This window comes from Amyelois transitella, chromosome 7 (assembly GCF_032362555.1).
Source record: "Amyelois transitella isolate CPQ chromosome 7, ilAmyTran1.1, whole genome shotgun sequence".
NCBI lineage: Eukaryota > Metazoa > Arthropoda > Insecta > Lepidoptera > Pyralidae > Amyelois > Amyelois transitella.
Window position 1 is genome coordinate 10630918 of NC_083510.1, and position 27026 is coordinate 10657943.

The 27026-nt window shown below is 35.8% G+C and overlaps 1 protein-coding gene across 1 annotated transcript; it reads right to left on the reverse strand.

Annotated features, from left to right (window-relative positions):
* Window positions 1-1428: 1428 nt before the first annotated feature.
* LOC106130195 (uncharacterized) lies at window positions 1429-26053 on the reverse strand. Its single transcript, XM_013328973.2, has 20 exons — window positions 26029-26053; window positions 25531-25644; window positions 24666-24785; window positions 23415-23516; window positions 21986-22054; window positions 21482-21574; window positions 17358-17492; window positions 15591-15704; window positions 15402-15548; window positions 14231-14359; window positions 13092-13232; window positions 12261-12365; window positions 11801-11935; window positions 10835-10897; window positions 6763-6852; window positions 6110-6202; window positions 5682-5765; window positions 3724-3843; window positions 1989-2084; window positions 1429-1721 (listed from the first exon to the last, which is right to left on the reverse strand). Exons 1-20 carry the CDS (start codon window positions 26051-26053, stop codon window positions 1441-1443), a joined length of 2256 nt encoding a protein of 751 aa, XP_013184427.2. The 3' UTR covers window positions 1429-1440.
* Between the last annotated feature and the right edge of the window lie 973 nt (window positions 26054-27026).

Consider the following 27026-nt stretch of genomic DNA (forward strand, 5'->3'; position numbering starts at 1 on the left):
CTTTGTATTAGGCATAAATATTATGTAATTATATTAAATATTAAATGTCCTATTATACAAGGACCATTAATGTTTTTGTATTTGTCGTGCTATCTCTGTTTAACATTATTATGTAGACAGAGATAGTATGACTTCAGTATTTCATTTAAGCTTTCTTGTATTTTACCATAATTCGTGTAAATATTTAGTTGTAACAAGATTATTGTTAAGTAGGTTGGTAAAAAAACGAATTGTCATAGATATTAAATCAAAAACGCAATAGATGAGTACCCCACTTATTTGGAAAGTGTTAAATCATGCTATAATCTGTTCCGATTGACATATAATGAATAAATACAATGCAGTATTGTAATACATGTTTTTATGCCCTTAATTAAAGGTTAACATTTTACTAGGCTCATTAACTTTAGACTCTTGTAGGCGATGGGCTAACAACCTGTCCCTATTTAAATATCCATTCTATCATTAAGCCAAACAGCTGAACGTGGCCTCAAGTCACTCAAGTCACAAGTCATCATCACAATCTTATCATCAGTCTTTCAAGACTGTTATATATATATATAGAATCTTATCAACATATATATATATATATATATATATATATATATATATAATAATAGTTAATGAGCCTAGTAAAATGTATGGTAACCATATTGGATCCCATAAAGTCAATTGACATAAAGACTTAAGTAACGTTTCGCATGACGGTTCATTTGTAAAATGTTACATACATACATATATATATATATATATATATATATATATATATATATATATGTTGATAAGATTATATATATATATAACAGTCTTGAAAGACTGATGATAAGATTGTGATGATGACTTGTGACTTGAGTGACTTGAGGCCACGTTCAGCTGTTTGGCTTAATGATAGAATGGATATTTAAATAGGGACAGGTTGTTAGCCCAGTTATATATATATATATATATATATATATGTATGTAACATTTTACAAATGAACCGTCATGCGAAACGTTACTTAAGTCTTTATGTCAATTGACTTTATGGGATCCAATATGGTTACCATACATATTATTTTTCTGTGTGGACTTCAAATATATATATTGGATATACATTTAAACTAGTGATTTATTCATACAGAACTTAGACAATTACATTATATCACGAAACACAATCAAATGTTTAATTCAATGTATGTAACAGAACAAAGTGATGAGTTTGTGGAAAATTCTTTGGTCCTAAGTTAAATCCAAATTTTCTTTACAGTGACATCTAGCGGAATTTAACGGAATTAATTAGGAATGCTTTGCCTCAGTTCTTATTCTTCAGTCGCCGCTTTGGCTATGCTTGTGACATTAAATAACACATCTAGAGAGAGGGTAGATTCACTTTTGTCGTTTAGTTATTGATTTTGTAGTGACTTTTTTGTACTCGATGACATCTAGCGGAATTTGACCGAACTAATTAGGAATGCGGTGCCTCAGCCTTCTAATTCTACCCTCAATCGCCGTAAGCATATAGTAAATAGACTTTAAATGATTTTTATCTTGCCCTTCGGCTATGCTAATTACACTAGGCGCCATAACGCATCTAGAGAGAGGGGTAAGTTTTTGTTTTCTCGTAGTTTGACAGCAAAGCTCGACTCTTCCACTGGGAATCATGGTGCAGGCGGTACAAGCAGGCTTGCAGCGAACGTTTGACACGCGATACATACTGTCTTCGGCGTGTTTTAAATGTTTTACTGGAATGGAAGAAGACATTTTAAGTAATGCTTGGCAGTAGCTATGACATTTTAGCATTCGGGGTCCAATCCTCAGAACAATATTAATTTATATCGTAATAATGGTTGCTTTTTATGCGGAATGGCAGATTTTTTCATGGCGAAAGCCATAACAAATATAGAATAGGAAATTCAATATTTAAAATCAGCAAAATGGCTTGCCTGTTTTAATGCTATTTTGTATAAAAAAAAAACAATAAAAGCAGATAATTTAGTGTTGATACTTACAATTTTCCTTCATACGACCCAATTGCTTGGTCAACAAGTGGCTGTAATACCGGCAGGATCCCATTATCGGCTTTTTGATTTGATCATCATCTGTCACTGAAATATATAGATAAGTTAATAAAGTTGAGCCTTTCTATTCGAATTCTTTTCATTTCTAACTAGCTTTTACATAAAGCTTCGCCCGCGCGAAGTTAGCGCTACCTTCAAAAGAAAACAGGTTATGCGCAAATCTCACGGGAACTATAGTTTATGTTGGGATAAAAAAGACCCAATGACGTTCTCCAGACTCTTAATTATATATACGCAAAACATTTCAAGAAAGTTGGTTTAGGAGATAAGGCGTGCAGAGACAACAAACAAACAAACAAACTTACTTTCGCAATTGTGATATAATTTTGTTGTTTGTTGGGATTCATCACATGTTAGTCTTAGTTAAGTCCACAACTTTCTTCCCAAAAGCCCAAGGTCTGCCCCTGACCACGACCCTGGATCGGGTAAGTCAGGTTTTTACTCCCGTTTCACCTCCAAAACCTTTTGAATCTTAACCCTTATGAGATCATGGTTACACACCCAATTGTTTAAATGCAGCAGGTTTCCTCACGATGTTTCCTTACCGTAAGAATATCGGTTAGTATTGTATCCAAACTTACATTTATAACTCGGTAAATAATCCATAATACATTGTCGCTGTAGAATTTAAACTTGTGCACAAAGCTTTAGAGTTTTTTTAATTGGGTGCCATAACCGTTTGATCACTTAGACCAGAGAGTCCCAAACTTATTTTGTCTACTGCCCACTTTGAGAATAAATATTTTTTTAGCGCCCCCATTCTTTCACCTAATTAAAAACCACTATAACTTCAAATTAGTTTAATTAATTATTATTAATTATTCTGGGTCTCTTACCGCCCCCCTTGAACCTGCAGTGCCCTTTTGGAAAGACTGACTTAGACGGTAAAAATGTTTGGCATTTTCTAGATCAAATCAAAGCTTAAAAAAAGCATACTCAGTCACAGTAAGTAGGTATATTTTTTCGTTAGCACTAAATCTTTAGCACCACATTTTATTTACTCAACTTGAGAGAGATTGCCTAGACGGCGAAGATTGTAGAGCACTCGAAAACTTACTAGAAACTTCGTTTCAATCTTCTGCAGTTGAGAGTAAAGTTAGGTTTCCACCATTTTATATTCTGAGGGGTTGCATAAGTGCAAAAATCTTATTTTACCAAGGAAAACATACATACATATAATCACGCCTATATCTCTTGCGGGGTAGACAGAGCCAATCGTGGACGTCGTGTCGTATATGGTGACTAAGGGCTCGTCCCTTCCTAAAAAACTTAGGATTCTTCTTACAACTGAACGTGGATTTTCAGTCTTTTCAAGACTGTTGGCTTCTCGTGATTATATGTACATATGTATCTCGAAACATTGGCAAAGCGTCGGGGCGTATCTATACAGCAAAATTTATAAATACGTACCTACATATGTACATCACGCGTCTTTCCACTTACCAAGTTCTCTGCCATAACTACTTTTGTTCATTCATTCACACTTCATGACACTTCAATAAAATACAAGATTAAATATGCATCCACGTCGTTTCTCATACCTACCTGTATGAGAAACGACGTGGATGCAGAGATTGTGGCAAGTGGAAAGACTACCTCTTTCCTCTCTCTGCCTACCCCTCCGGGAAAGAGGGGTTAAAGTATGTATGTATGGGAAACGACATACCTTGATCATAATAGCTGGGTAGATGCAGCACTCTTGCGTGGTAATTCTTGGAGACAGACGTCTGGATGAGGTCCGCTGGAACTTGGATGGTTTCAAATGACGAATGATACTTAGGCACATCTGGTAAATAAATCATCGATATTATGAAAACTTCACTGGTTTTCAATAGAGATATTGATTCACTTAGTTGGCAGAATGCGATCAAAGAAAATTGTATATGGGTATTAGGTTGGGTTATGGGTGTTTTGATATAGTGCCGTGTGGTTCCCGGCACCAATAGAAAAAATAATAGGACCACTCCATTTCTTTCCCATGGATGCCGTAAAAGTCGACTAAGGGATAGGCTTATAAACGTGAAATTCTCCTTTTAGGCGATGAGCTAGGAACGTGTCATTATTTGGATCCTAACTCTAATATTAAGCCAAATATATAAACTTGGACTATCAGTCTTTTTAACTCGGTCTACCCCGCAAGTGATATAGACGTGATTATATATATGTAAATATGTACTTATTGGTTATTTTTTAATATCCATCATCAGATTGAAGTATTTTTTGTCATTTCGTAGCTTATAGGTAATATAAAATATCTGAGCTCACAAAATTTCACGAGAAACGGTCACGCCGTTTCGGAGGACTACGGGAACGGACATCGTGACACGAGAATTTTATATATAAGATTCCTATAAACAAGTAATTTACCAACAGAAATTTTGGTACTTAAGTACCTATCTGACTGGCCTCAAGGGATTCTAATAAAACCGAATGAAATCCACCGAATTGGGGATCTATTCTCGAATGTCACGTGCAACGAAATATTGTCACCCGCATACGATGGAAGCCGATATCGAACGAATCAATGCCTCCACGTTTGCCCACGTCTCGCAAACATGCAATATTTGTAGCTTATATCAGGCTCAGTGTAGATCAAGTGAATTACTATACTTTTTTTTCTAATTTGCCTTCTTGCGGCCAGTATAATTCCTTAAAAGTTTTCAATTATTTCCAATCATATATGAGCTATTGTAAAAAAGAGTCTAATAAAGATATTTATTATTTATTATATTATTATTATAAAAGTGGTTATTCTTTGTCGCAATTTCGATTTAAGGTCAAGTTCTCTTATTGGTTTGTAATAATTCACCAAATCATAGTTAAGAAGTTGTATTATAACTAAATTATAAAATATCTGAGCTGAAAATATAATGTCTGAAGATCAAAAAGTAGTTAGAATATATAGTGACTATATAAATTTGTTGTATCGTCTATCTCTTGGACAAAAGAAGGTAAAATAATTATTTATTTCTACGTATTTCTACTTATAACTTGTTATATTTCATCCCAGTTTAGCAAATTTTATTAAGTATACAAACATACATATAGTTACGTCTATATCCCAAGCAGATAGACAGAGCCAACAGACTTAAAATGACTGATTGGCCACGTTCAGCTGTTTGGCTTAATGGTAGAATTGAGATTCAAATAGTGACATTCATCATTCATCGCATTGCTAACCCATCGCCTAAAAGAAGAATCTCAAGTTGATAAGCCTATCCCTTAGTCAGTGGTCCCATTCCTTATTTTTATTGGTGCCGGGAACCACACGGCACACAATTACTATACTTACTTTTTTTAATTTGCCTTCTTGCGGTTAGTGCAATTTTTTAGTGGCTACTCGTTGTCATATTTTCATTGTAAGGTCACGTTATCTTATTCACTAAACTGGAAGTTGTTTTATACCTATACATTGTAAAACATCTGATCTGAAAGTATGATGCGTGACGTTACAATAAGTATATATTTTTAGTCGCCTTTTACGACATCCATGGTAAAGACATGGACTGATCCTATTATTTTTTCTTCTGTTGCCGGGAACCACACGACACATAACATTAAGTATAGGCGATAGAAAAAATAAAACCTTAAGTGAGGTCTGACTTTAACACTTCATATACTCACCGTAGGTAGCGGCGGTCATAGTTGATACCGACCGGTCATCCCTGATAACGTTCGCTGGCCGTTCGTCTCGCGTGATAACGTCTTCTACAGAAAAATATAAAACATATTATACCTACATACAAATGGTCACGTCTTTATCCCTTGCAGGGTAGACAGAGCCAACAGTCTTGAAAAGAATGAAAGGCCACTTTCAGCTGTGGATTGATGGATGGACTGATGGATTAATGATATAATTGAGATTCAAATTGTGACAGGTTGCTAGCCTATCGCCTACAAGAAGAATCCCATGTTTATAAGCCCGTCCCTTAGTCGCCTTTTACGACATCCATGGGAAAGATGGTTGAGTGGATTAGTGGTTCTATTCTAAAGTGGCGGAAACCACACGGCTTATTTATTTTAAATATATTTATATATATATCAAATCATACTGGTTGGTGGCGAAATTAAACCATATGGGTCCGTTCCATCATCAGTCATCGGGTTCGTGTTTATTTGAGCCATTTTATATAGAGACTTGTAAACTGAAACAAAAAAAAACGGAGTGTATGAAAACTTATTGAATAATCATTTATTTTAATGGATCGATTTTTTAAGTAGCTTCTTTTTTAAAAAATTCTTTGTAATTATTGAGGCATTGTGTAGCGTCGTAGCCGTAGCGTTGTAGCATTGTGTAGCATGATAGCAATTCGTAGTCGTAGCATTGCGTAGCATCGTAGTCGTAGCGTCGTAGCATTGCGTAGCGTCGTAGTCGTAGCGTTGTAACATTGTGTAGCGTCATAACAATTCGTAGCGTCGTAGCATTGCGTAGCATCCTAGCATTGCGTAGCGTTGTAGCAGTTCGTAGTACCGTAGCTTGAGGTTTCTTTTTCCATCCCAGAGAAGACGAAACCGTGCCAAACTTCAGAATATATTTATTATATACGAGTCTTAGTAAGAGAACTCTGTGGTCGATTGGTTAAAGGTCCAGGTCAAGGGGGCCACAGACGGACCCCGGGCTCTTCTCCAGAGAATTAATATGCAGCTGTGACTAACGCAAGGGGAAATGATTCTTTATTGTTGTTTGCAAAATATAAATGCTTACCATTATCTTCACGACACAATTTCTGAACAGAAATATCGTGCCCCAAATTAGTCACAGTACAAGGTGGAAGGTCACACACTAATACGCAATCTGGAAAAATACACAAAAAAATAAAACGACTACCATGAAATACTTTGAAAAAAAAAAAAATTATATATTTTTGCTTAATTTCACAACCGAATCTCGCTTTTGTAAGCATCAGGTTTTGTCTATAAATTAGTAGTTATGTATATATTAGTTTGAATACTAACCGATGCTCTTACGGCGAGGGAAAACATCGCGAGGAAACCTGCACATTCAGGCAACTGGATGTGTCACCATGGATCCAACACCAACAACCCACCTCATATGGGAGTCGCTTCGTGTAAAAACCTGACTCACCCATCCAGGATCCATGGTCAAACGCATACCCTACCATACCATTTTTATTCATTATTATAGGATACTATTATATCGCTTAATAATTGTCGTATGGTTTAACAACTTGGTTGACGTCAAATAAATTACTTAAAAACTAAGTTTACTGCCGCTTCCAAGGCGTCAGTGCAGAAGAAGCGGTAACAAACTGCACTGCAGCATTTTCTTCAACAACGTCAACTTCACAATATTAATCTCTCCAGAGAGGTGAGGATGCAACCGGTACTAAAGCCAGGAGGCAGAAGAGGTTTTGTCTATAAAGTTATTACTTTAAAATTGTTTACCCAGTGGATTAATCTCGGATGGGTACCGATAGCAAATACGAGAGGTCGGTAATAGACTGCGTGACGTCAGAACGCCGGCCGACCGCCTGCTAAACATCCGTGAATCTGTTTCTAAAACAAACACCGTATCATATTGCAAAACGAGTATATATGTAGATAAGTTCATGTAACCAGTCTCATCACTTCTATATAATAATTTGAAGTTTTTTTTTGTATTGTGTACCTAACGGTGCGTACAGATTATATAACAATAATATATTTTGACATTTTATTTCAGTAATTTGGAAACTAAAATGTTACAAAACATGTTAAGTAATTAAGTTACTTAACAGGTAATTATTGTTACTATAACACTAGCTGTGCCCGCGACTCCGTCCGCGTGAAATAGTTATTTTGGGCATCATTGAAGCCCTCAAGGATGAATAATTTTCCCCGTTTTTTTCACATTTTCCATTATTTCTTCGCTCCTAATAGTTGCAGCGTGATGTTACATAGCCTAAAGCCTTCCCCGATAAATGGTCTATTCAACACAAAAAGATTTTTTCAATGTGAACCAGTAGTTCCTGAGATTAGCGCGTTCAAACAAACAAACAAACTTTTCAGCTTTATAATATTTAGTATAGATTGTTATTCTAATTATTTCTACAAAAAAAAAATCCGATGGACGATATCTATCGACAATTCAACCTCCGACAGTCAATCAAATAAAAAAAAAACATATTTATTCAAATCACACAAGCTTTTGACCAATTATTTAAGCATTTAAGCAAATAGGAAAGCACGTGCGACATTTTAAAGTAAAAAGAGCAAACAATATCTAAGGTCATAACTGTATAATATTAAAATACTTGAAATACAATTAAATAAGATGGGTGCTACACATAAAAACGGCAGTAACCCAAAGGGTTCCCACGAGGGTTCATCCGTAATAAGTTTCAGTGCTTGGTCAAAGGCTCCATAGATTATAAATTCTGTTGGTGGATGCGTGACGGACGAGGGAACTTTAAGTGTGTTGCAAAATTATAACACGAAAATTGCTCTCTCCTATCATAGCGTGGGTAATCTTGATTACGTTTTAAATTGTAGTCTTCAAAGCCTGATGACCAGTTAAGACAGCTAGGTGCTTAGTTGATGTGTATATTTAGTTGTTGGCTCTGTCTACCTCGCTAGGGATATAGACGTGATAATATACGTCTATATCCCTTGCGAGGTAGACAGAGCCAACAGTTTTGAAATGACTGAAAGGCCATGTTCAGCTGTTTGGCTTAATGATAGAATTGAGATTCAAATAGTGACGGGTTGCTAGCTACTATCGCCCTAAAGGAGAATCCTAAGAAAGTATATAAGCCAATCCCTCAGTCGCCTTTTACGACATCCGTGGGAAAGAGATGGAGTAGTCCTATTTTTTTTGTGCCTGTTGGTGCCGGGAACCACATAGCACAAGTTAAGTTAATTAAGTTTATAGTTTTAAACATATAAAAGGCAGTGTCATTCAACATCTAGAATAACAAAAATCACTAAATAATTTAGGAAGTTTGTTTAAATTCCTATTACAAGTGAAAAATCGAATCAATTGTCTTTCTTTCCTCTCAATTTATTATATTACATTTCTTTTACAGACTTACAGGATCGTCCACAACCTTTATATCAAGATTCCTACTAATATAATTAATGAGAAGGTAAGTTTGTTTGTTACCTCTTCATTAAAAAATCACTGAACAAGTCGTAACAAGTAAAATTGTGCATAAAATGGTGTGAAGTACGGCCAATGACAGTATGAAAGCTAAGTTTTACTATAATGTATTGTAGTTCTTAGAATATTTGTCGTAGCATTGTGTATGGATATTTGAGGTAGTGATGAAACTGGTTTATAAATTTTTTGTGTCGCTACATCAATCCATATTTACGACGTATCAATATAACTTTTAATAGATTTATCACCAAATTATAAATTAAGTTTCGTGGATTCCATTTCATTTGTTAGTTAATTAGGTACTTAATTTAGTTTTGGACAATAAACATATTTCATACAATTATCTTTTATGTTGTCACCATTTTGTGTTAATTTCCCGCAATTGACACGCAATGTTAGATCACGATATATTGATAAGATAACATACATACATACATATGGTCACGTCTATATCCCTTGCGGGGAAGACAGAGCCAACAGTCTTGAAAAGACCGAATGGCCACGTTCAGCCATTTAGCTTAACGATAGAATTGAGATTCAACTAGTGACAGGTTGCTAGCCCATCGCCTAAAAGAGAATCTCAAGTTTGTAAGCCTATTAAGCCCTTAGTCGCCTTTTACGACATCCATGGGAAAGAGATGGACTGGTCCTATTCTTTTTTTTTTGTATTGGTGCCGGGAACCACACGGCACATAAGATAAATTTATTTGCCAAAACATGTGTACCTACCTACATAACATATAAATGTATTTAAGATGTCAAAACGTACGTATATATGGCTTAATGTAGCAACACCCTTATGAGGCACCTACCTATGCATTCTCGGCTTAAGAATAGTAACGACATATTTAGATCTACGGTGCCCGCTCACAGTCAACGTGATACATAATTTGGAGGCAGGTTTTGACGTTGGTAGCGATTCTAAAGCAAAAAATCACTTGGAATTTAGTAAAACAAAGGGCAAATTTGCACAGGGCTTGATTGAGCAATTCTGTTCCAATGAAACAAGGGCCCTTAATGGGGAGGTCAATATGTATTCTTCAGCCTTTTCAATGTAACGTTATTAAGTTTCGAAATGTCTTTGAAAAAAAGGCGCATCGTCTGGTAAATACGATTTGTTTTGACTAAAGAAGATAGGTACTAATAAAAAAAATCGGTGCCCAAATTTTGATTTAAAGCCAAAAATGTGGTCCAGACTGATATAATTCATTCATTTATTTTCATATAGTCACGTCTTTATCCATTGCGAGGTAGACAGAGCCAACAGTTTTGGGGTGACTGGTAGGCCACGCTCAGCTAATATTGGCTTGGCTTTATGATAGAATTGAGATTCAAATAGTGACAGGTTCGCCTAAAATAAGAATCTCAAGTCTTTAAGTCCATCCCTTAGTCGCCATCTACGACATCCATGGGAAATGAGATGTAGTGGTCCTATTATTTTTTATAGCGGTGCCGGGATCCACACGGCCTTGCCTTGAAATTTGATATAATTGATAATTAAGACTTAGGATGCTAAAGAAGTACTTTTCAGAAGTCCTACGAAGGCCCGATAAATCCTATCTAGAAATAATCTTGAAGCTAGAAATTTGTCCCAATGAGTAAAATAAAAATGTCGACCAAACAAAATAACCTAACAGACAGAATTGCTGAATCATCATTCCCTTATATCGATGTATACCTGCGTCCCTGTACTCTGGACTAGTTTGGAGTATCGATTCTTTTAAATCCTTTGACATCAAATCTGAAATATCGATAAAATTACTAAAGTTATTTAGCTTTAATACACAGCGGTGAATTTTGAATGCCTGGCGTTAGTAAAGTTATTGAATTTTACTACATTATGAAGAAGTGTAATTTCTTAAATGTTCCAAAGACAACTTTTTGAAGAAGATTCTTGTAATTTTAAAAATACTCTGACGACATATTATTACTTTACTACGCTACAACTTTAGAAAATTTGAGAACAAATAGACACAGACGAAGAAGTTTCTACAATTGACCTGATTTTTCAAAAAAAGTCTCGTTTAAAACCTTTTATTTATTATTTTTTATCTCGGACTATATTTAGGATCGCTGGGTGATCATCAGAAATCGGAATAGGTAGATTGATTTTATGTACTTGCATCATGAATTACCATAGAAAGCATAACATGGATAAGCCTCTTTTCCGGGATTCCATTTCAGTACTTACACTTATAGTAAACTAAATTGTCCGCGGTTAACGGGGGGAAAACAGCTACCACTAATATATTCTTCATCCCACTTGTAAAAATTCCGGAAAAAATCTTAATAATTTACAAATCCCGCAATCTCGGACGGAGGCATGTCCATATTAATATATACGTTTCAGATCATTGACCCCAATTCAATCTACTTATTCCGATCTTTAGTGATCATTGTTACTAGATTCGAAACGTCCGAGATAAAATGAAGGTACGTTACATGCGCGTTTAATACCTGTATTATTTATAAATAGTACAATGCTACTCGAAAGTTTAAAATCAGTTAGTCAGATTTACATACATACATATGGTCACGGCTACATCCCTTGCGAGGTAGACAGAGCCAACAGTCCCGCAAAGACTGACAGGTCAGATTCAATAATAAATAAACAAAAAAAGGGACTTGGTAATTCAGTCATTACCTGATGTCACTTTATCGACCATAACAGGAGTCTCTAAATGCATGTGATGAACTGCAATCTCCTTGCTCTCATCTTTATTAGGAAACACATCGGCTAAACTGTCTTTGGAAAGATTTTCATACGGCGGTGGTGCGTCTGTGGGAAATAAGGCATTTTGATAAGTAGGATATAAGTAGGTGCCGTGTGCAGCAGCAACTTGTCACTATTTGAATCTCAATTCCATCATAAGGGCATCAAGACTGTTGGCTTTGTGGACCTCGCAAGGGATATAGACGTGACTATATGTATGTATGTTTAAGTATGACCGTTTATAAATAATAATTAAAACCACAAATCGGCACCGATACAAAAAAGTGGTTTCCGCCACACGGCATTTGGTTTAATTGTTTTAATTGGATTAATTAATAATCGCAAATAACCCAAGAGAAAAATTACATTTTAATTAGAGTTTCTTAGTCACCTTGTTTTAATAAGTCTTTGCCTCTGATGCCTGCGGATTTAGTCTTCTTCTTGCATGACCGCGAAATCAGTTTCAATTTCGTCAATGCAGCGTCTTCGGAAAGAGCTAAAACAGAATTTTAAATCATCATTAGCTAATTAAATAATAATACTCCGATCTAATAATTTAATACTAAAAATCGGAAAATTAATTTTCAACTTAAGAAAGATACCTATATAGCACAGAACGAGGTTACAAATCCATATTATCTATCATTAATGCGCAAGTCTGTTTGTAACGGTACCAAGTCGCGGGAAAACGGTTGTACATACATATACTCACGTCTATATTACCCTTGCGGGGTAGACAGAGCCTTGAAAAGACTGATAGGCCACGCTCAGCTGTTTGGCTTACTGATAGAATTGAGATTGCTTGAGAATAGAAGCATGTACGGTAAAAAACAAAAACACAAATACAAAATCAGCACCTAGAATAAATATTATTAACTATTGTAAAAAGAGAACCGCCTCCAATCGATATCGATCTTATTTGAAGTCGGTTAAATATCTACAACATTCACTTTAGTGTAACAATCACTTTTCTGTAAACTGCATCAAAATCGATTCAGCGAAGATAATCGCGGTCAAACATACATACATACCATACAGAAAACTGAGAACCATAATTTTTTTTGAAGGCGGTAAAAATAATGGTTAGTACTGATAAAAAGCGCCGCTCATATCTTTCTCATTTAGATCATCACGATAATATCAATATCATCTCCCATTGGCCACAAAAACATACGATCCAATAGAAAACTTCTTTGAAGTCGGTTAAAAAATAAATAAATACCTCTTTTGTCATCACTGAACCGCTTCATCCACTTATCATCATCGTCGTTCAAGGCCGAAGCACTGGATACTTGATTATATCTAGAACTTTCTCGTGACGATTGCGCTATCATACGAGCCAGATTAGCTAGTTGGTCATCCTCTGTAAGGTCACATATCATATTAAGTGATGCTGATCTTTCGTATTGTATCTGTCAGGTCAGGTCAAGATAACTTGCCCGAAACTGACGAGTTTGCATGGAAAGAGTTAAAAAGATGCATGAAGCAATAGAAGTATGCAAAAGGAATGTGGCAAGTGGAAAGATGTAGTCTCTGCCCACCTCTCCGGGAAATGGCGTAATTTTATGTATTCGTACCGATAATCTAATTTCTAGGTGCCGTGTGGTTCCCGGCACCAATAAAAAAAAAAGAATAGGACCACTCCATCTCTTTCCCATGGATGTCGTAAAAGGCGACTAAGGGATAGGCTTACAAACAAGGGATTCTTTTTTAGGCGACAGGCTAGCAACCTGTCACTATTTGAATCTCAATTCTATCATTAAGCCAAATAGCTGAACGTGGCCTTTCAGTCTTTTCAAGACTGTTGGCTCTGTCTACCCCGTAAGGGATATAGACGTGATGATATGTATGTATGTATGTAATCTAATTTCTAACACATTGATAGATAGATAGATATTTTTAGCTACAAAATACACACATTAATAACACGGGCTAGCAACCTGTCACTATTTGGATCTAAACTCTATCATAAAGCCAAACAGCTGAACGTGGCCTATCAGTATTTTCAAGACTGTTGACTCTGTCTACCCCGCAAGGGATATAGACGTGATTATATGTATGTATTTCTTTAAACGTAATGTATTACTTTGCCATTGTCATTCCTTTGGGGCAGAGTGTCTTCTCAGTTACATTAAAATGCACAGGCATGAATAGATTCAGAAAAAAAAAACTTCATTAATAATTTGACGTTAAACAGGATCTTCTCTTTAAGATATTGTGGTAAAACATCATGCAACTTAAGTAAAGTCATTCACTTATACAGCGGCTAGCCTATTCGCACGTGATAGTCATTTGTTACTTCATTCTTCAAATACTCTCGTGTGAAATCTAGAAAAATTAATAGTTCTACATCATTCTTACTTAAAACCAAGCCAGTTCTGGAAGGAGCCTTTGTCAGGGGAATGTGGGAATATCTGGAACACTGCACGGCAATCGATGTAGACTGCAGCGTGTTTTGTGATGAGCGGAAGTGATTGCATTTCCTCAGGGCTGATGAAGAAGGAATTACATTTTGATAGCATATAGGTATATGAAATGTTATCGATCATAACGGTGTGATGTGACGAAGGTAGCCGACAGTATAGACTACGAAGAAATATATACATATATATATATATATATTTCTTCGTAGTCTATATATATATCCCTAGCGGGGTACACAGAGCCAGCAGTATTGAAAAGACTGATAGGCCAAGTTCAATTGTTTGGCTTAATGATATAATTGAGATTCATATAGTGACAGTCGCCTGAAAAACAATCCCAAGTTTATAACATACATTATTAAAGTCGCCTTTTACGACATCTATGGGAAAGACATGGGGTGGTTCTATTCTTTTTTCTATTGGTGCTGGAAACCACACGGCATTAATACTAATTTATTTCTTTCATATTTAGCTAATATCCTTTTCCGTCTACTCTTTCCGTTTACCGTAGTAAAATGTATTTACTAAAAATCTACACAATGAATAAAGTCAACATTTGATAATAGAATGGAAAATCATAATGATATAATGCTTACGATGACTCGAACAAGTAGATCCCAATGTGTTTTTTCCACAAAAAGTGCATATACCTGTGTAGACATATAGTTCAATATAATATTATTAAAAAAGCGATGTCAAAACGTTTCGGTAATCTGCCCCGTATATTTTTTTTTAAATGATCGGTTAAGTACTTGGTAAGTATAGAATAAAGGATTACTCTTGAAGAAGTAAGTATAATTATTAAATTCATACATAAAATCACGTTTATATCCCTTGGGGGTAGACAGAGCTTGTAAGCCAATCCCTTAGTCGCCTTTTACGACATCTATGGGAAAGAGATGGAGTGGTCCTATTCTTTTTTCTAATGGTGCCAGGAACTACACGGCACTGCGGTGCGGGTCAATAGTAATTTTATAAAGCTCACTCTACAATACACATACTCGTGTCATCAACTACAATACACATACTCGTGTCATCAACTACAATACACATACTTATATCATCAACTACAATACACATACTTATATCATCAACTACAATACACATACTTGTGTCATGAACTACAATACACATACTCGTGTCATCAACTACTATACACATACTCGTGTCATCAACTACTATACACATACTTGTGTCATCAACTACAATACACATACTTGTGTCATCAACTACAATACACATATTCGTGCCATCAACTAAAATACACATACTTGTGTCATCAACTACAATACACATACTTGTATCATCAATCAAGCCAGGCTCAGTTCCCTTGTCAACGGGTATGCACGACGTGATCACCGCTGTTGATTTGATTTCTCTGTCTGTTTGTACGCCTTTACAGTTCGCTGCAACTGAAACATACATACATTCACACGCCTCTTTCTACTTGCCACGATCTCTGCATAAAAGAAACAAATTGAAATAATTACTGTTTCAATTACCATCTACGACTTTAATGCCGACTACAATTAAAAAAAAAACACGAAATTAGCACCGTCTACAAAAAGTTACGAATTTAGCGCAACCTTCAAAAGAATACAGGTTTTTCGCAATACCCTCGGGAACTATAGTTTTTAGCGGGTTAAAAGGTACCCTGTGTCCTTCTCCTAACTCTGAATATACGTTATATATCAAGAAGATTAATTTTCACGCTGTCGACTGTTGGCTCTGTCTACCCCGCAGGGCATACAGACGTGATCAAATGTATAAAGGTCTGTATTTTTCTTGTAGGCGATGGGCTAGCAACCTGTCACTAGTTGAATCTCAATTCTATCATCGAGCCAAAAAGCTGAACGTGGCCTGTCAGTCTTTTCAAGACTGTTGGCTCTTTCTACCCCGCAAGGGATATAGACGTGACTGTATGTATGTATATATATGTATTATCAAGGCGTTAAGCAGTCATCAGACTGTTAAAATATAACAAAAATATATTTATGAAGCAAACAAATTACATACATATCGGCTATGATTACAGAAGAATTAATCATAGGGGCTAACAAATCGCCCGTCTACCATTAAATCCTTCCATCATTACTCAAATTTAGCGTAAAAATACCGAGTAAAAACGCTATCAATAAAGACTATGGCGTGATAATCTCTTGTTTTGATACATTGGATGAAATAAATTTAGATATGTCAACATAATATCGGCGTTTGACCTCGTTAAGCCCTCCAGTATGACCGCGATCCGGGTGTGAAGTAAAGAGCAACAGCTTCTGCATTACCTACAAAACTACAAGGTCACGTCACGAAAGAAAAAAACACCTTAGATGTCTATAAATAAAAATATACGGGACAAATTACACTGATTGAGTAAGCCTCGAAGTTAGTTTGAGACTTGTGTTACGAGATAGGTACTAACTCAACGAAACTATATTTTATAATAAATACTTATATAGATAAACATCCAAGACCCAGACCAATCAGAAAAAGTTCTTTTCTCATCACGCCCTGGCCGGGATTAGAACCCGGGACCTCCGATTATAGAGCGTATTACCGCTGCGCCACAGAGGCCGTCAACATTAAAATATTTCATTAACCGTGTAACAATAGTGAAATAAGAAATAACAATAACAAAGAAATGACATGCGAAAATAAGAAATAAAAAGATACATTCATACAGTCACATCCACATATATCCTTTGCGTGGTAGACAGGGCTGGCCAACAGTTTAGAAAAGACTAAAAGGTAAAGTATGGAAATTTTGATTGGAATTGAGATTCAAATATTGATCCTGGTTTAGTAAGTCAGTCAGAGAATGTACAGTACACGAAGTGTGTGATCATGGTTAAAAAAAATTACTAGGTGAATGTATTTTTTTTGAGAATTGTGACCTGAGAATAGAATAACGAAAAAAGTTTATCCATTAAAAATATTGGTGTTACAATAGCTGTGGCTGGAATATCATTTTAACACTTGTACCAGAAGACTGCACCGCTTCAATGCAAACGGGAATACGCTGTAATGAGAAGGATAAGGAGTGAGAGAAAAATAAAACAACTCACCATGATGATAACAAGAATACTGAGCGTAGGCGTCTAAAGTTATATTCCTGAATCCGATGGCAGATCCGCCTGTTGACTTCGTTCTGGTCAGCAACCCTGTGCTGGTGGCAGCCGTGGCGATTTGAGGAGTCAGATCTTGGAAATGAAAGAGGAAAGAGAAATTAGTTTACAAAATAACTGTATTTTTCTTAGGCCCAGCCACAGGCCTAGATTGACAGGAAAGTTAGTATATAATAGGTCATTTATTGTAAAAACTATGGTAATTGGGAACATAGGACATAAGTTTCCTACCTATTGCTAATAAATAGTGAATGAATATTTTGAGAAGATTCTACTTATACATAAGTACGTTAAAGCGTGAGGATAAATAAATAGTAAATAAATATATACAGGAACAATTAATCATATATGTGTAATTTGTCTAAATATATTTAGATAGCCTTGAAGTAAGTTCGAGTCTTGTGTAATGAGATACTATATTGTTTAACTTATAGCTAGCTTTTTGCTCTTCATTTTACATGTGTAGTCTGTGGGCAAAATATACTCAAAAAGCTTACAATGCCTTTCGTGTACAGTACAATAACGCTTTTAGGATGCTGCTGGGGCTACCTCGCTTCTGCAGCGCTTCAGGGATGTTTGCAGATGCCCGCGTAAATTGTTTTTACTCTGTGATGCGCAAGCGGTGTGCGTCCCTGGTGCGCAGGGTGCGGGAGAGCGACAACAGCATCCTGCGCATGATTGCAGCCAGGCTGGATTGCGTCTACGTAAACCACTGCTGTACTGTATCTGGGGGGACAGTGCAGGAGTGGTCTGCGCAGTAATTATTTATTGTAGAATTTTAATTTTATTTTTATTTTTATTTTTATTTATGCCTACTAACATAGTTATAAGTATACTAACATAATGAGTCTGGTTACTTGAATAAATAATTTTTCATTCATTCATTTATAAATATAAACATCCAAGACCCAAGCCAATCGGACAAAGTTCTTTTCTCATCATGTCCTGACTGGGATACGAACCCAAGACCTACCGTGTCCCAGACAAGCGCACTTCCGCTGCGCCACAGAGGCCTCAGAGATAATGTTACAAACAAACAGAAGAGAAACCGAAATAACCGCCGAGCTTGCATGAAGAGAGTTATGAATGTGGATGAAGCGAAGGAAGTATGCAGAGATCGTGGCTAGTGGAAAGATGTAGTCTTTGCCTACCCCTTCAAGAAAAGGCGTGATTAAACGTACGGCGTATGTAAACAGAAACATATGATTATATTTCATTTGTCTCTTGGAAAGAGCTAGTAATCTATTAAAAAGGTACATATCAGCGGGTGTCATAAGCTATGTACGGTCGCGTTCATAATTGCAGTCATAGTTCGCAAAACTTTATAGCTTGCACTCACCGCTGTCACTCACACATTCACACAAATAACACAATAAACAACAAGCGGTAAAGCGTTGGGTAACGCGCCATCAAGAAGAGGGTAGTGTAAGCAAAAGTCGCCGCGCAGCGGCCGTCGTCCGCTAATCAACACAGCGACACGCCACACAGCGGAGATCCATGGTGGATCAGTACGAAAATAATGGCTTCATACCGACCAGAACATTTGCGGAACAGTTCGACACATCAGTGGTTACTGTTGTTAATTGCACCGTTAGGGACTACACCACAGACAGCCAGCAAGAAAGCCGTATTTATCCGAAATAAATAAGCAAAAACATTTAGAATTTGCTCGGCAGTATTTGGATTTTGACTGGAAAAAAGCAATATTTACGGACGAAAAGTTCGTTTACGTCATCGCAACATGGTAAGCTTCATTTATGGCGAAGAAATGCAACTCGGTAAGAAAAAATATTGGGCCAAAGATGGAGTCTGGACGCATATCTGTAAATATGTGGGGCTGGATGAGTGCTACTGGACCTGGGGAACAGGTGTGGATAGCAGGACGTGCTACAGCTGCTTATTATGTGCAAGTGCTGGAAGAAACCATGTTACCAACTGTGCGGTGTATTTATCCGATTGATGATATGCCAACAGTATCATTTGTGCAAGACAACTGCCCTGTGCATCGAGTCCATATAGTGCGTGAAAGGTTCTGCCAGTTTATATTAAAACCACTAATTACTTAGATAGTATTTTAAGGACAGCTTCAATATCTTTTCTTTATGAAAACGAATAATTAAGCTGTAACCTTAATAACAGGAGATAAGTAGATGATATAATTAGTGTAATATGCTGTATGTATAGCTTTATATAATCATCGATATGTAAACAAAACTATAGGTAAACTTCAATAAAATTGACTAATTTTAATTATTGAATGTTTTATTTTGATCCCTCTTGTTTAATATTTCTTGCTGATTTCCGTGTTTGAAGACGCGGGTATTGTAATTCTTAGATATCAGTTAGTTAGTTAGTTAGTCAGTCAGTTATTTAGTTCAAATGGCACCTTGAAACATTAAAAATTGTCAGTAACACAATTTTTTTTTTAAATAGACAAAAAAAATCCTTGTATAACTTCGGAATCCAAGTAACGCTAGTAACTAGAACAAACGAGTGTGAGCAAGCTAAATTATCTAATATATCTTAGATCTCACTTGCTCACACGAAGTAATAAGGAACCACTACCTATGTTAGGGACGTGTGCAGACAAACTTTCAACCTTATCGAATTGACATAAGTCTGGCAGTCGCAGGCTTCTCTCTAAAGGCAAATCTTATGCAAATAATGAGAGACGACGATATCTCGATCGACAATTATCGGGCCCAGTTCGGCCATCGTTGATTACCGTCTCTTTCTGTTTTGTTTTGTTATATGTCATAGAATAATAAACTGTTTTACTTAGTAATCATTGGTATTAAAGACCGTATTCATTTGATGGAATATTTAATCTTTTTAAATATGCATGTGTGTGTGTATCTACTGGAACCACAGTGCACGCTATTTTAACCCGTAAGAATTTTAAAACTATGACTGCAGATATGAACGCGATCGTACCTACCACGGCAGAAGCCGCGGCGTCCGCTATTACTTAGAGTAAGTACCTATATGTAGATTTATAACAATACCTTAAAAACAGATATAAAAATATTCTGTACTAAAATCTTTTTCACTCACAATCTAGACTGATCTCAAACAAAAAAAGACACCACTTCCTTCGCGGTGGTTGTAACGATCACATTTTATACTATAAATTCTTTTGAAACTGAAACTACCATCAATCTTGTCCAAAATAATGTGGAGTCATTAATCAAAAGTGATGATGGTTTTCATGTAAACTCAGGGAGAAAAAGATGAGCAGAAAAATACATGGCAAACTAACTTTAAGCACTATAAAAACTTCGAGACAATATCAAAAGAAAATGTATCTCGATGATAAAAATTAAAATTAATATAAACGCATATTAGAATGATGGATGTCTTTGAGAATTATTATTAAGGTATCGAAATTGTTTTGTGCCGTCTGCGGTGTTTAAGATTGACATGTTTTGAGTATACTTAGTTAGCAAGAGGCAACTAAGGGAATATGTACGTTCAACTAGTGCAATAACCATGATCCAAGTAGACTTGTTTGCTAAAAGCATGCAAATAGGTACTACTCATAGGACGAATATGAAAATACAACTAAAACAATTTATATGCCGTGTGGTTCCCGGCACCAATACAAAAAGAATAGGACCACTCCATCTCTTTCCCATGGATGTCGTAAAAGGCGACTAAGGGACAGGCTTACAAACTTGGGATTCTTTTTTAGGCGATGGGCTAGCAACCTATACATACATACATACATAAAATCACGCCTCTTTCCCGGAGGGGTAGGCAGAGACTACCTCTTTCCACTTGCCACGATCTCTGCATACTTCTTTCGCTTCGTCCACATTCATAACTCTCTTCATACAAGCTCGGCGGTTTCGGGTACTTTTGACCTGACCCTTTACCAGGACGTCCTTAATTTGATCAAGATACGTTCTACTAAATACTAGCAACCTATCACTGTTTGAATCTCAATTCTATCATTAAGCCAAATAGCTGAACGTGGCCATTCAGTCTTTTCAAGACTGTTGGCTCTGTCTAGCCCACAAGGGATATAGACGTGACCATATGTATGTAACATTTTATATACGCACCTGCATTCATTACAGATTTGTTCTGCAACTGTCTATCCGATTCCGTTGTGACAATACCTATCGATTTTTGCTTATTGATAGATGACATTGTACCTGTAAAATAGGCAAAAACACTTCAAATGTAAATGTTTCCTACATCATTTAAAATGTGTCCTACATACTTTAAGCGCCCTGTGGTTCCCGGCATCAATACAAAAAGAATAGGTAGGACCACTCAAACTCTTTCCCATGGATGTCGTAAAAGGCGACTAAGGGATAAGCTAACAAACTTGGGACCCTTTTTTAGGCGATGGGCTATCACCTGTCACTATTTGAATGTCAATTGCATCATTAAGCCAAAGAGCTGGCCGATCAGTATTTTCAAAACTGTTGGCTCTGTCTACCCCACAAGGGATATAGACGTGACCATATGTATGTATGTATGTATGTAGGTTACTTTAAAATGAGGCAAAGGAAATTTGCATTTTATATATATATATATAATTATATTTCTAGTTAACTTACCCACTTCAAACAAAAATGGTTGGTACAAACTCTCGACAAGAGTCGACTGGGAAGTCGTATTACGGACATCTGTAACACAAAATCTTATATATATATATATAGATAGATATGTATTATTTTAAATACATCTTATTTATCTTAACGTGAGATAACGAGTTAGAAATAAAGTCGTGTCTACCTAACGTGACCATTTTTTTTTGCGTCAGAGCGGGACGCTTACGGAATTTTGTATAGAAGTAAATAAAAAATATAAGTACTATTAATATACTTAATATATATGTTAATTATAAATAATTATCTATACATATAATAAAACAGTAAAATTATTTTGTCTGTACATTTAGTATTTTTGACTGACTGTTCTCGTCTGCGAGATTTGAGTGCAATGTTGATATAAAATAAGTATGAAAATTTGGTTTGTTTGAAAAAGCGGGGCATTTTTGCTCTCGCTGGGGACAGCGGGACAGACAGCCTGAAAGCGGGACAATCCCGCCGAAAGCGGGACGTATGGTCACTTTATGTCTACCCCGTAAGGTTATAATCTCCCTGATGAAGTGCCCCGGTCACCTCTCAAGGAGAGGGTAAGTCCAATTTTTACACGAAGCGACTCCAATCTGAACTGTATAACCTTTGCAGGGGAACCTGACCAATCTCAGATAACTGTTTCAAATTCTGTTGCCTAACTGTATAGGTTATTTCACGACGATATTTCTAGTTCTTTACTATAAGAGAACCATTGGTTAGTATCAGAAAAAGTCAAATATATTTATATTTGACTTTTTGACATTAGACATGTAATTTCTCATGTATATAGTGTTATTATTATATATCATATAGTGTTTATTGACGATTTGATTTTAATGTATGTATTATAGCTAAAAGCTGTACCGGCAAACGTAGTTGTGCCATATAAATTATTTTTAATAATTTCTAGTTAAAAAAAAATGTTAAGGGTGGACAACCCTTATCACTATAGGTTATGACAAATAAATGTTGGCCGATTCTCAGACCTACTCAATAAGCTCACAAAATTTCATGAGAATTGGTCAAGCCGTTTCGGAAGAGTACGGGAGCGAACATGTGTGACACGAGAATTTTAAATATAAGACTAGCTGTGCCCGCGACCTCGTCCGCCATTGAAGCCCTCAAGGGTGAATAATATTTTTTCACATTTTCCATTATTTCTTCGCTCCTAATAGCTGCAGCGTGGTGTTATATAGCCTTAAGCCTTCCTCAATAAATGGTGTATTCAACACAAAAAGAAATTTTCAATTCCAACCAGTAGTTCCTGAGATTAGCGCGTTTAAACAAAGAAACTCTTCAGCTTTATAATATAAGTATAGATTACATGGTCATACCATGTAGTGATACAAGATATTCCAAATTACCCCCTTTAAAAAATGGTGACTAATGGATAATATAAACTTACTGGGTAGTTGCATTCGGACCTGGCACGATTTCAGATTGGAGTTTTGTGTGATTGCCACAGTCGGATTCCTAGACGGCTTAGGTTCCATAAATACTTGAGTTTCTGTAAACAAAAATAATGTTATTTACATGTTTCTTATAAGTGTGTGTAAACGAGACCAAAATAAATTATTACAAATTTCATGACGAAATTAAGTGTCTTTAAGAAAAAAAAAAAAGAGGTTAATAGGTACTTATGCCTACTAACTAGGTACAATTATTATTTTCTACCAGATATAATTGTACCAACACTTACTAGTAACTTCTTTTTTGCCAATAGTCATAAGTAAGTTTTTAACTTCCTATTCTCCACGTATTTTTTGATGACATATTAACTTTTTGCTGTAAGTAAGTGGCCTAATAGTCGCTTTTCTAGAAAAATGTTTATCCATGGAGTGGTTTTGTGATAAGAAGGGGGAATCATAACTGACATACACACATACATACATTCACGTCTTTATCCCTTGCATGGTAGACAGAGCCAACAGTCAGTCCAAAAGACTAATAAGGCACATTCAGCTATTTGGCTTAATGATAGAATTGAGACTGACATAACTGACACTCTTTCATTTATGTATATTTCTATGATACAGATGTGCAAAGCGTTTGCAACCACGTTGAGGTAAAAGAAACGAGAGATAATTTAAAGATCCATAAAATAACAACAACGTTTTTAGAACTTATTTTACAACTAGGTTTGCCCGCGACTTCGTCCGCGTGGAATAGTTATTTTGGACATCATTGAAGCTCTCAAGGATGAATAATTTTCCCCGTTTTTTTCACATATTTCATTATTTATTTGCTCCTTATAGTTGCAGCGTAATGTTATATAACCTAAAGCCTTCCTCGATAAATGGCCTATTCAACGCAAAAATAATTCTTCAATTCGAACCAGTAGTTCCTGAGATTAGCGCGTTCAAAACTCTTCAGCTTTATAATATTAGTATAGATATTTAAGGGGACGTGGGTTAAGCTATTGACACGGGATCCAGCAAGTGGCCAACATAGGATAGCGAGCTACACAACTTGGTAAACGCTATAGTAGTCCAAAAGCGAAGCCCGGGCCTTCGCTTTTGGACTACTATAGCGTGCGCCGGCTCCCGGACTACGAAGATGGCGCAGGGTAGACCGCAGCGGCACGACAACGCAACACTGGTGAGGAATCTTGAACGATATCTACTTTTAATGGAATATGATTTAAAAATAATCTTACCCATTTCGTGCGAAGACTTAATGTTACAAGAATGACCTGTGTCGACTAGAACTTTTTCAGAGTTCAACGATTGCGGTAATAAATATGTATCAGACGAATGCATTTGTATTGAAGGTTTGTCTGTAAATGAATTATTTCTTGATTACAAGAGTAAAAGCTCTTGATACCTAAACTTTTTGGCGAAACAATCACTAGGAAGGCTGTTACAGATATAATATTTTTACTTTTACATATTATCACGTCTATATCCCTTGTGGGGTAGACACAGCCAACAGTCTTGAAAATACTGAAAATAAAATACATTTTATAACTGTACATGTACTACATTTTATACAACTTTTTTACTGTAATACATTTTATAATAATACTGTTTAAAAGTAAAATACATTTGACTTTGAAACAGTAAAAAAATCGGTGCATAGATAGGTATATCTTTTTACAGAGAGGAATAAACGAACGAATATAGTATGTTTATCTCCGTACCGGACAGATATAAATGGAAAGTATGAGCCTAGACTACATATAGGATACAAACAAGTGTAACATACATACATACCGTATGTATATATATTACACTTGATTTTAAATACCATATGTATGTTACACTTGTTTCGTAGCAATTTTATTAAGGTTCTACTTCAAAAATTATCCAGTTAAATAAACATTGTAATCAGTTCTAACTTTCAATCAACAATTTATTTTTCTATCACCCTTGCATGTTTTCAATGCACTTCCGACTTTAACTGTCCATTTTGATTGGCCTATAATGTATCCTTTGTTTCAAAACTATTAGACCACAAAATAAACGAGGACGAGCCAGGCTCCGCCTACCCCGTGAATAAATAAGACGTAATAAATTAATTACCAATATCGTCACCACTGGCTTCAGCAATAGTATTATGGGATTCTTGTAAAGGCAACCTTTGAGAGCGTTGAGAAAAATGGGACTTCTGGGATAGCGTTTTGCTTGGTTTTTTTTCTAAAAAAAAAAACAATTTTCTTTAGTAAAATTAATATGTTATTCTCAAAATTTTAAGAAATTAAGAGAGAAAGAATATAAGACTTGAGCCTTACGACGATTGTAAATTACCTCGCTGAATACATTTCGCAAGAGTCGGGTATGTTACGAAGGCCTCTGTGGCGCAGCGGCTGTGCGCTTGTCTGTGGCACTGTTTGGTCCCGGGTTCGAATCCAAACTAGGTCATGATAAACAATTTTTTTCTGATTGGCCTGGGTCTTGGATGTTTATCAATATAAGTATTTATTGTGATATATAGTATCGTTGAGTTAGTATCTGCGATTTGTCTTGTATATATTTATTTTATTTATGGCTTGATAGAAACAATGTTAACAGAACTATTACCAATTTTGGATTCTTTCAGTGACATTTTTTGAGAACGCTGTGATGTTTGCGACTTTATGGATTGAGTTCTACTTGGTTGTATTTCTGAAATAAATGGTCAAACATTGACAAGTATAGATAATAGATTAAAAATATAATTAATATTAACTTTCTTTCTGCGATGCAATTCCCATTTTACATACATACGTATAGTCACATCTATATTCCTTGCCTTTATATCTATAGCCTTGAAACGACTGAAAGGCCATGTTCAGCTATATGGCTTAATAATGTGATTAAAATTCAAGTAGTGACAGGTTGCTAGCCCATCGTCTACAAGAATCCGAAGTTATTAAGCCGTAGTCGCCTTTTCCGAAAAATATTTAGAGTTTTGTCTATCTATTTAGAAGATTTTACCGTCAGATGCTTGCTTTATACCTTCACCTTTGTTGTCACCATAACATTAGCCTAGTTATATACAGAGTGAATTTTTATTCGTCAAGAAAATTTTCACAGCATGTTTTGACAATGAAACTGGGCCACACATTTTCCTTTTAAACATTGTTACATATAGCAAAAAGCAATTTTCCTCCTATATTCAGGCCTATCAGCTGATCAACCAATTTGTATGAAAAATTATCTTTTTTCTACTATTTTTCATTGTTACCTACTCAGTTTCATCGCTCAGACATGTTGTGTAAATTTCCTTATCAATTAAAAATCAACCTGTATAAAACACTAAACCTATCTTGATACGACAATAAGAAGTCATAATATATGAGTACATACCCTTATCTTTGGCAGGATGTGCGTCACCATCCCGTGTATTATTAGAAACGGAATGTTTGTCTGTTGAAGACTTTGTTTGGTAATTTTGAGAATGTTTTAATGAGTTCGATTTTATTGATCGCATGTCGCATACTTGAATTTCTGTAAATACAAAACAATATGCTTCTTCTTATAATTAGAAAGTCGAAAGGACGTGCTGGTAAAGGGTCAGGTCAAGAATACCCGAAACC